Source organism: Symphodus melops (genome assembly GCF_947650265.1).
Source record: "Symphodus melops genome assembly, chromosome: 7".
In the NCBI taxonomy this organism is placed as follows: Eukaryota; Metazoa; Chordata; class Actinopteri; order Labriformes; family Labridae; genus Symphodus; species Symphodus melops.
The window spans coordinates 29,274,259-29,286,852 of record NC_136697.1 but is presented as its reverse complement, the minus strand read 5'-3'; the positions used below and the strand labels follow the sequence as shown (position 1 = coordinate 29,286,852).

General features: G+C 40.3%; 2 protein-coding genes across 3 annotated transcripts in view; both read right to left on the bottom strand.

Annotated features, from left to right (window-relative positions):
• Positions 1–24: 24 nt before the first annotated feature.
• LOC306827127 (inositol monophosphatase 1-like) lies at positions 25–8,678 on the bottom strand. 2 transcript variants are annotated; one of them, XM_079348795.1, is made up of 9 exons: positions 8,561–8,644; positions 6,703–6,775; positions 3,421–3,554; positions 3,021–3,125; positions 2,799–2,844; positions 770–878; positions 541–649; positions 311–462; positions 25–222 (listed from the first exon to the last, which is right to left on the bottom strand). In XM_079348795.1, exons 2-9 carry the CDS (start codon positions 6,763–6,765, stop codon positions 98–100), a joined length of 843 nt encoding a protein of 280 aa, XP_079204921.1. In that variant the 5' UTR covers positions 6,766–6,775; positions 8,561–8,644; the 3' UTR covers positions 25–97. The 2 variants fall into 2 exon arrangements, with proteins under 2 accessions (XP_079204921.1, XP_079204920.1); XM_079348794.1 differs by lacking the exon at positions 3,421–3,554 and having other exon boundaries at positions 8,561–8,678.
• A 973-nt stretch (positions 8,679–9,651) lies between these two features.
• Positions 9,652–12,594, bottom strand: part of LOC306826435 (inositol monophosphatase 1-like) — a 60,583-nt gene continuing 57,640 nt past the window's right edge. The window contains exons 7-9 of the mRNA XM_079347766.1: positions 12,534–12,594; positions 9,991–10,142; positions 9,652–9,901 (exon numbers count right to left, since the gene is read on the bottom strand). The exon at positions 12,534–12,594 is cut by the window's right edge and continues 48 nt beyond it. Coding sequence (XP_079203892.1) covers positions 9,744–9,901; positions 9,991–10,142; positions 12,534–12,594 — 371 coding nt within the window. The 3' untranslated portion in view covers positions 9,652–9,743. The remainder of the gene's footprint in view (positions 9,902–9,990; positions 10,143–12,533) is intronic.

The following is a 12,594-nucleotide window of genomic DNA, read 5'->3' as shown; positions in this document are numbered from 1 at the left end:
TGTAAAATCAGACCAAACTGCAGCTTTGCTTTGTGACAAACTTTATTACAAACTAAACTTTAAATATGTTGTGTATCCCACAATGCATTGCAGGTGTTTATTGCCTAAGCGGAGCGTCGTCCCTCTCAGGACTGAAGGAGTCGATCTCTTTGACGATCCTCTCAGCAACACTTCTGTTGTTAGCGGCAACGATTCTCCTGGACATCAGATCCATGTCCCCTCCTGAACACAGAGCACACTTTCTATTTACAGCCCTTATGTGTGTTTACATCTCTTATTGAATAATCAGTAGCCATCTGAGCGACTTTACCCTCCACGTCCATCAGGACCCCTCCTGCCTCTGAAACGATCAGTGAGCCTGCAGCAATGTCCCACACGTGGATCCCGATCTCATAATATGCTTCCACACAACCCGACGCCACCAGACACATGTTGATGGCTGCCGTGCCTGCTCCACGCACGCTGAAGACACGTTAGAAGAACAGTGAGGGCTCAGAGATCAGAAGTACTGCACTCCATGAACTAGTCCTGTAATATTACCCGTGTACAGGGATGCTGACAACATTCCTCATGCTGGAGAAGATTCTCTCAATGGTTTCCGGGTCTCTGCTTGATCCAAACTCAGTGGCGATGATCGATTGTTTGATGTCTGACAGAGAGAAGGAATAACATGTTCTATCATCTGCTATTTAAAGGGACACACTAACAGAAACATGATGTTACTTACTCAATGTGCTGACGTTGTATGGAAAAATAAACTATTATTCACCTTTCTGATCAGAAACCTGCAGTGGATCTCCGTTACAAAAAGCTCCCCTCCCCCTCCTCGCTGTATACATCTTATCCTCGAGACAGCTGTAGACCACACCGAACTCCACCTGACAAGTACAATATATTACTGTACACCATGAAACAGTGTAGTACAATATATTACTCTACACCATGAAACAGTGTAGTACAATATATTACTCTACACCATGAAACAGTGTAGTACTGTACATTACTCTACACCATGAAACAGTGTAGTACATCACATTACTCTACACCATGAAACAGTGTAGTACAATATATTACTGTACACCATGAAACAGTGTAGTACAGTACATTACACCATGTAACAGTGTAGTACAGTACATTACACCATGTAACAGTGTAGTACAGTACATTACACCATGAAACGGTGTAGTACAATATATTACTGTACACCATGAAACAGTGTAGTACAATATATTACTCTACACCATGAAACAGTGTAGTACAATATATTACTCTACACCATGAAACAGTGTAGTACTGTACATTACTCTACACCATGAAACAGTGTAGTACAGTACATTACACCATGAAACAGTGTAGTACAGTACATTACTCTACACCATGAAACAGTGTAGTACAATATATTACTCTACACCATGAAACAGTGTAGTACTGTACATTACTCTACACCATGAAACAGTGTAGTACAGTACATTACACCATGAAACAGTGTAGTACAGTACATTACTCTACACCATGAAACAGTGTAGTACAGTACATTACTCTACACCATGAAACAGTGTAGTACAGTACATTACACCATGAAACAGTGTAGTACAGTACATTACTCTACACCATGAAACAGTGTAGTACAGTACATTACACCATGAAACAGTGTAGTACAGTACATTACTCTACACCATGTAACAGTGTAGTACAGTACATTACTCTACACCATGAAACAGTGTAGTACAGTACATTACTCTACACCATGAAACAGTGTAGTACAGTACATTACTCTACACCATGAAACAGTGTAGTACTGTACATTACTCTACACCATGAAACAGTGTAGTACAGTACATTACTCTACACCATGAAACAGTGTAGTACAGTACATTACTCTACACCATGAAACAGTGTAGTACAGTACATTACTCTACACCATGAAACAGTGTAGTACAGCACATTACTCTACACCATGTAACAGTGTAGTACAGTACATTACTCTACACCATGAAACAGTGTAGTACAGTACATTACTCTACACCATGAAACAGTGTAGTACAGTACATTACTCTACACCATGTAACAGTGTAGTACAGTACATTACTCTACACCATGAAACAGTGTAGTACAGTACATTACTCTACACCATGAAACAGTGTAGTACAGTACATTACTCTACACCATGAAACAGTGTAGTACAGTACATTACTCTACACCATGAAACAGTGTAGTACTGTACATTACACCATGAAACAGTGTAGTACAGTACATTACTCTACACCATGAAACAGTGTAGTACAGTACATTACATTACACCATGTAACAGTGTAGTACAGCACATTACTCTACACCATGAAACAGTGTAGTACAGTACATTACTCTACACCATGAAACAGTGTAGTACAGTACATTACTCTACACCATGAAACAGTGTAGTACAGCACATTACTCTACACCATGAAACAGTGTAGTACAGTACATTACACCATGAAACAGTGTAGTACAGTACATTACACCATAAAACAGTGTAGTACAGCACATTACTCTACACCATGAAACAGTGTAGTACAGCACATTACTCCACACCATGAAACAGTGTAGTACAGCACATTACTCCACACCATGAAACAGTGTAGTACAGTACATTACACCATGAAACAGTGTAGTACAGTACATTACACCATGAAACAGTGTGGTACAGTACATTACACCATGAAACGGTGTAGTACAGTACATTACACCATGAAACAGTGTAGTACAGTACATTACACCATGAAACAGTGTAGTACAGTATGTAGGTTTGTTAAACTGACCTGTTTGTTGACAGAGAATCCGATAGAAACAGCAACAAAAGGAAACCTGTCAGAGACATTAAATATGATTTTATTATTCATCATTTCTGTCGTCATATTTGTGTAACCTTTAAATAAACCACTTTTGGATCGTAACATCGTGAAGACCTGATTATTTTGAATCAGCTGGTTATTAATGAGGAAGTTAAAAACACCAGTGATGATGTCATCAAACTAACTCACGCGTGAACAAAGTTGGTCGTCCCATCGATTGGATCAATGATCCAGGTGGGCACATCAGTCAGAACACAAAGCTCACCTGCAGCCACAGACTCCTCCCCTATGAACCTGAAACACAGACACATGCACAAAAAGACATATATAGACACACACACACACACACACACACACACACACACACACAGACTCACACTTACATTTACTGCTTCAATCAAAAACTACTGAAAATAATTTACTGATTTCTTTTGAGTCTTTTAAGAAAAAAAATAACTTGTGTTACTAGTGAATGTGTTACCTGTGTATCTGTGTTACTTGTGTGTGTTACCTGTGTGTGTGTGTGTGTTACCCATGTATCCATTACCTGTGTGTGTGTGTGTATTACCTGTGTGTAACAGATCCTTACCTGTGTTCGGGGTATTTCTCCTTCACTGATTGGATGATTAGTTTTTCCACCTTCTGATCAGTTTGTGTCACCAAATCAACTGACGAGCTTTTTGTCGTCACCTTTCTGTCGCTCTTCAGAGCCTCACGCACCACCTGATCAATACACCAACACACCTGATCAATACACCAATACACCTGATCAATACACCAATACACCTGATCAATACACCAACACACCTGATCAATAAACCAACACACTGATCAATACACCAATACACCTGATCAATACACCAACACACGGATTAATACACCAATACACCAGATCAATAGACCAATACACCTGATCAATACACCAATACACCTGATCAATACACAAACACACCTGATTAATACACCAACACACCTGATCAATACACAAACACACCTGATCAATACACCAACACACCTGATCAATACACCAACACACCTGATCAATACACCAACACACCTGATCAATACACCAATACACCTGATCAATACACCAACACACCTGATCAATAAACCAACACACTGATCAATACACCAATACACCTGATCAATACACCAACACACGGATTAATACACCAATACACCAGATCAATACACCAATACACCTGATCAATACACCAATACACCTGATCAATAAACCAACACACTGATCAATACACCAATACACCTGATCAATACACCAACACACCTGATCAATACACCAATACACCTGATCAATACACCAACACACCTGATCAATAAACCAACACACTGATCAATACACCAATACACCTGATCAATACACCAACACACGGATTAATACACCAATACACCAGATCAATACACCAATACACCTGATCAATACACCAACACACCTGATCAATACACCAATACACCTGATCAATACACCAACACACCTGATCAATAAACCAACACACTGATCAATACACCAATACACCTGATCAATACACCAACACACGGATTAATACACCAATACACCAGATCAATACACCAATACACCTGATCAATACACCAATACACCTGATCAATAAACCAACACACTGATCAATACACCAATACACCTGATCAATACACCAATACACCTGATCAATACACCAACACACTGATCAAAACACCAATACACCTGTTCAATACACCAATACACCTGTTCAATACACCAATACACCTGTTCAATACACCAATACACCTGATCAATACACCAACACACTGATCAATACACCAACAAACCTGATCAATACACCAACACACCTGATCAATACACCAACACACTGATCAATACACCAATACACCTGATCAATACACCAATACACCTGATCAATACACCAATACACTGATCAATACACCAATACACCTGATCAATACACCAACACACTGATCAATACACCAATACACCTGTTCAATACACAAAATACACCTGATCAATACACCAATACACCTGTTCAATACACCAATAAACCTGATCAATACACCAACACACTGATCAATACACCAACAAACCTGATCAATACACCAACACACCTGATCAATACACCAACACACTGATCAATACACCAATACACCTGATCAATACACCAATACACCTGATCAATACACCAATACACTGATCAATACACCAATACACCTGATCAATACACCAACACACTGATCAATACACCAATACACCTGTTCAATACACAAAATACACCTGATCAATACACCAATACACCTGTTCAATACACCAATAAACCTGATCAATACACCAACACACTGATCAATACACCAATACACCTGATCAATACACCAATACACCTGATCAATAAACCAACACACTGATCAATACACCAATACACCTGATCAATACACCAATACACCTGATCAATACACCAACACACTGATCAAAACACCAATACACCTGTTCAATACACCAATACACCTGTTCAATACACCAATACACCTGTTCAATACACCAATACACCTGATCAATACACCAACACACTGATCAATACACCAACAAACCTGATCAATACACCAACACACCTGATCAATACACCAACACACTGATCAATACACCAATACACCTGATCAATACACCAATACACCTGATCAATACACCAATACACTGATCAATACACCAATACACCTGATCAATACACCAACACACTGATCAATACACCAATACACCTGTTCAATACACAAAATACACCTGATCAATACACCAATACACCTGTTCAATACACCAATAAACCTGATCAATACACCAACACACTGATCAATACACCAACAAACCTGATCAATACACCAACACACCTGATCAATACACCAACACACTGATCAATACACCAATACACCTGATCAATACACCAATACACCTGATCAATACACCAATACACTGATCAATACACCAATACACCTGATCAATACACCAACACACTGATCAATACACCAATACACCTGATCAATACACCAATACACCTGATCAATAAACCAACACACTGATCAATACACCAATACACCTGATCAATACACCAATACACCTGATCAATACACCAACACACTGATCAAAACACCAATACACCTGTTCAATACACCAATACACCTGTTCAATACACCAATACACCTGTTCAATACACCAATACACCTGATCAATACACCAACACACTGATCAATACACCAACAAACCTGATCAATACACCAACACACCTGATCAATACACCAACACACTGATCAATACACCAATACACCTGATCAATACACCAATACACCTGATCAATACACCAATACACTGATCAATACACCAATACACCTGATCAATACACCAACACACTGATCAATACACCAATACACCTGTTCAATACACAAAATACACCTGATCAATACACCAATACACCTGTTCAATACACCAATAAACCTGATCAATACACCAACACACTGATCAATACACCAACAAACCTGATCAATACACCAACACACCTGATCAATACACCAACACACTGATCAATACACCAATACACCTGATCAATACACCAATACACCTGATCAATACACCAATACACTGATCAATACACCAATACACCTGATCAATACACCAACACACTGATCAATACACCAATACACCTGTTCAATACACAAAATACACCTGATCAATACACCAATACACCTGTTCAATACACCAATAAACCTGATCAATACACCAACACACTGATCAATACAACAATACACCTGATCAATACACCAATACACCTGATCAATACACCAATACACCTGATCAATACACCTGATCGGTGTTCATACTGACCTCTCCGGCGCGACGCGCTGCAGCCACAGCGTGGTCCATGGCATTCTGCCAGAGGTCAGCCATGTTGGAGCTCCTTATATGGGCAGAAGACGGCATTAGAAGAGAGTGCTGAGCCGTGATTGGCTGCTGTGAATCCTGGGCTGAGTGGGCGTCGTCATGCCTTATATGGTCCACTAATTACTTACTAATAAATACCATCATGCATTGCGGTTTTACGATTGCTCAGCTTGAACTGAAATCTCTCTTCACTGGCTGGATCTCAGTTCCCTTATTTACACCGAGTGTCCTCCGAGTTGTCTCCTCCTCCTGTGTCTAAGCCCCGCCCACCAGAGATGCACGGAGGAAACGAAGCCGAGGAGAGAGGACAGAGGAAATCAGCTTTAAGACACCTGAGACGTCGTTTCCTCGACAGCGTCACATGACGCCACATCAGCTGATCACGTTCAGCTGTCAATCAGCCGAACAGCTGTTTATGTCCACACACACACACACACACACACACACACACACACACTGTATTATTACTAATCAAACACACTGTATTATTACTAATCAAACACACACACACACTGTATTATTTCTAATCACACACACACACACACTGTATTATTTCTAATCACACACACACTGTATTATTACTAATCAAACACACACACACTGTATTATTTCTAATCAAACACACACACTGTATTATTTCTAATCAAACACACACACTGTATTATTTCTAATCAAACACACACACTGTATTATTTCTAATCAAACACACACACTGTATTATTACTAATCAAACACACACACTGTATTATTTCTAATCAAACACACACACTGTATTATTACTAATCAAACACACACACTGTATTATTTCTAATCAAACACACACACTGTATTATTACTAATCAAACACACACACTGTATTATTTCTAATCAAACACACACACTGTATTATTTCTAATCAAACACACACACACTGTATTATTTCTAATCAAACACACACACTGTATTATTTCTAATCAAACACACACACACACACTGTATTATTTCTAATCAAACACACACACACTGTATTATTTCTAATCAAACACACACACTGTATTATTTCTAATCAAACACACACTGTATTATTACTAATCAAACACACACACACTGTATTATTTCTAATCAAACACACACACTGTATTATTTCTAATCAAACACACACACTGTATTATTTCTAATCAAACACACACACTGTATTATTTCTAATCAAACACACACACTGTATTATTACTATTATTATTACTAAAACGGACTCCTCTTCATCAGACTCTTTTTAATGGCAGCTCATCACAGAGCGACTCTTTACAAACTCACTGATGTTCATCATCTGTTTAAATGTCCCACGCTCCGTTTAGCCTCTTTTTAATCTCCCTCTTTTCTCCCCTATTAAACTGAAGTCTGATCCTGCGCAGCGTCCAATCACTGAGTGATATACGAGAAGGGGGCGTGTCTGTCAGTGAAAAGACTTCCGTGAAGTCAGTTCTCGTGTCTCCTCGGTCATCGCTCCTCGGCTTCGTTTCCTCCGTGCATCTCTGGTGGGCGGGGCTAAGACGCAGGTGTAGGACAGCTTGGAGGACACTCGGAGGACACTCAGTGATAATAAGACAACCGGAAAGCAGCTTTAGTCATTTCTGCGTTCTTGAGTGACGTAGAGTAAAAGTGACTCTTCTTCTTTGGTTTGAGGGGGATTTTTTACAGAGGAATCTGTGACGTAAACACGAAAGGACTTCCGCCTGTCTACAAAGTGAACAAGGACTCAAACACACGCTGAGCACAGGTGTGAAGTAAACAACAACAACGTAAACAACTATATTCATCTCACCTGACGACAACCTGCAGCCCTGCTCACTTCCGGGTTTTCTTCTGTCGGTTCGTCGTCTTCTTCGTGTCTTTTGGAGAACTGCTATCCTACCGTACCAGCACATACCGCCACCTAGTGTCCCAGAGTAATAATTATACATTTTACTGACAGCTGCCCTTCAAAACTCTCAAGGTCACCTTGGAAAGCCTACGATAAAAACAGCACAGTAACAATTACATCGATAAAATAAACATTAAAAAGACAGATTTACAGGATGTAGTAGATTTATGAGACTGGAGGGGAATGATCAGTCTGAACATGAGAGTTTATAAAGATGATGTTTTGAGATGAAGTTTAAAAATGGAGAGAGTTGATGTTACGTATGTCAGGTAGGGGGGAGTTCCAGAGGTGGGGGCAGACCGAAGGCTCTGGACCCCATGGTGGACAAGCAAGAAGGGAAGAAGAAAACCTGAGAGTGCGGGTGGGTGTGTTGATGTGCAGGAGTTCAGAGAGGTACAGTGGGCCGAGGTTCTGGACGGCCTTAAAGGTCAGGAGCAGAATTTTGAAGTTGATGCAAAATGTAACCAGGAGTCGATGAAGCTGCTGAAGGACAGGAGTGATGTGATTGACAGAGGGGGATCTGGACCAGTTGTGAGAGGGAGACCAGGTACAGGTAAACACCACTGAGCTGAGGTCAGCTTTTGGAAGAATGGCGCATAAGTGAGGGGGCGTGGCTTTAGAAGAGGCACAGAGGGGGGAGGGCGTGGCTTTAGAGGGAGCACAGAGGGGGCTAGGGCGTGGCTTTAAATGGCGCAGAGAGGGGGCGTGGCTTTAGAGGAAGCACAGAGGGGGAGGGCGTGGCTTTTGAGGGAGCATAGAGGGGCGTGGCTTTAGAGGGGGGAGGGGCGTGGCTTTAGAGGGAGCACAGAGAGATGAGGGGCGTGGCTTTAAAGGGCGTACAGAGGGGGCGTGGCTTTAGAGGGAGCCTGGGGGGAGGGGGCGTGGCTTTAGAGGGAGCACAGAGGGGAGTGTGCAGACCGAGCACTGAGGGAATGCTACTTTCAAAATCATGCTAGCTTTGTAACATTTGAATAAATAACATCAGACGACAATTTGCTGCTTTTATCATTTTTATTGTACTTCATCTTTATCAGAAGCTAAACATTTGGCACAAAATCCTCCATCGTACTTCCTGTTGGATGACCTATACGCCATTCGCACCTGTGGCTCCGCAGACACACCTGCAGGGGTCCTCATCGTCACGTCGACATGGAAACGCCTGGATGACATGAGCGATGCCATTGGCCACAGCTGGAGAGCTGGCAGCGATGACTCTCCTGGACATGATGTCAAAGTCTGAGCCTGAGGAGACACACCCACACATTTATGATAGACACGCCCCTCAACAGTTAACCTCAGGTAATACATGACATCACAGGTCAGATACCAACCGTCTGTATCCATGACAACACCTCCAGCCTCCTGGACAATGATGGCAGAGGCAGCAATGTCCCAACAATGCATCCCAATGTGATAATAAGCATCAGCTCCACCTGTCGCCACCTGACACATGTCCACCGCCGCCGTCCCCATTGCACGAACACTTGAACATCAGGTAAACATCAGGTAAACATCAGACAAACATCAGACAAACATCAGGTAAACATCAGACAAACATCAGGTAAACATCAGGTAAACATCAGACAAACATCAGGTAAACATCAGGTAAACATCAGACAAACATCAGGTAAACAACAGGTAAACATCAGACAAACATCAGACAAACATCAGGTAAACATCAGGTAAACATCAGACAAACAACAGGTAAACAACAGGTAAACAACAGACAAACAACAGGTAAACATCAGACAAACATCAGGTAAACATCAGGTAAACATCATACAAACATCAGACAAACATCAGGTAAACAACAGGTAAACATCAGGTAAACATCAGGTAAACATCAGGTAAATATCAGACAAACATCAGGTAAACATCAGGTAAACAACAGGTAAACATCAGGTAAACATCAGGTAAATATCAGACAAACATCAGGTAAACATCAGGTAAACAACAGGTAAACATCAGACAAACAACAGGTAAACATCAGGTAAACAACAGGTAAACATCAGACAAACATCAGGTAAACATCAGACAAACATCAGACAAACATCAGGTAAACATCAGACAAACATCAGGTAAACATCAGACAAACATCAGACAAACATCAGGTAAACAACAGGTAAACATCAGGTAAACATCAGGTAAATATCAGACAAACATCAGACAAACATCAGACAAACATCAGGTAAACATCAGGTAAACATCAGGTAAACATCAGGTAAATATCAGACAAACATCAGGTAAACATCAGGTAAACAACAGGTAAACATCAGGTAAACATCAGGTAAACATCAGACAAACAACAGGTAAACATCAGGTAAACATCAGGTAAACATCAGGTAAACATCAGACAAACAACAGGTAAACATCAGGTAAACAACAGGTAAACATCAGGTAAACATCAGACAAACATCAGGTAAACATCAGGTAAATATCAGACAAACATCAGGTAAACATCAGACAAACATCATACAAACATCAGACAAACATCAGGTAAACAACAGGTAAACAACAGGTAAACATCAGACAAACATCAGACAAACATCATACAAACATCAGACAAACATCAGGTAAACAACAGGTAAACATCAGACAAACAACAGACAAACATCAGACAAACATCAGACAAACATCATACAAACATCAGACAAACATCAGGTAAACAACAGGTAAACAACAGGTAAACATCAGACAAACATCAGACAAACATCATACAAACATCAGACAAACATCAGGTAAACAACAGGTAAACATCAGACAAACAACAGGTAAACATCAGGTAAACATCAGACAAACAACAGGTAAACATCAGGTAAACATCAGGTAAACAACAGGTAAACAACAGACAAACAACAGGTAAACATCAGGTAAACATCAGACAAACAACAGGTAAACATCAGGTAAACATCAGACAAACATCAGGTAAACATCAGACAAACAACAGGTAAACATCAGGTAAACATCAGGTAAACATCAGACAAACAACAGGTAAACATCAGGTAAACAACAGGTAAACATCAGACAAACAACAGGTAAACATCAGGTAAACAACAGGTAAACATCAGACAAACAACAGGTAAACATCAGGTAAACATCAGACAAACATCAGGTAAACAACAGGTAAACATCAGGTAAACATCAGACAAACAACAGGTAAACATCAGACAAACAACAGGTAAACATCAGGTAAACATCAGACAAACAACAGGTAAACATCAGACAAACAACAGGTAAACATCAGGTAAACATCAGACAAACAACAGGTAAACAACAGGTAAACATCAGGTAAACAACAGACAAACATCAGGTAAACAACAGGTAAACATCAGGTAAACATCAGGTAAACATCAGACAAACAACAGGTAAACATCAGACAAACAACAGGTAAACATCAGGTAAACATCAGACAAACATCAGACAAACAACAGACAAACATCAGGTAAACATCAGGTAAACATCAGGTAAACATCAGACAAACATCAGGTAAACAACAGGTAAACATCAGACAAACAACAGGTAAACATCAGACAAACAACAGGTAAACATCAGACAAACAACAGGTAAACATCAGGTAAACATCAGGTAAACATCAGGTAAACAACAGGTAAACATCAGGTAAACAACAGGTAAACATCAGACAAACAACAGGTAAACATCAGACAAACAACAGACAAACATCAGGTAAACATCAGGTAAACAACAGGTAAACATCAGGTAAACAACAGGTAAACATCAGACAAACAACAGGTAAACATCAGGTAAACAACAGGTAAACAACAGGTAAACAACAGGTAAACATCAGACAAACAACAGGTAAACATCAGGTAAACAACAGGTAAACAACAGGTAAACAACATGGCCGTGTTGTTACCCGTGAACAGGCAGTTTGAGCAGCCTGAAGATGTTGGACGTCATGGTGGACAGGGCGAGGT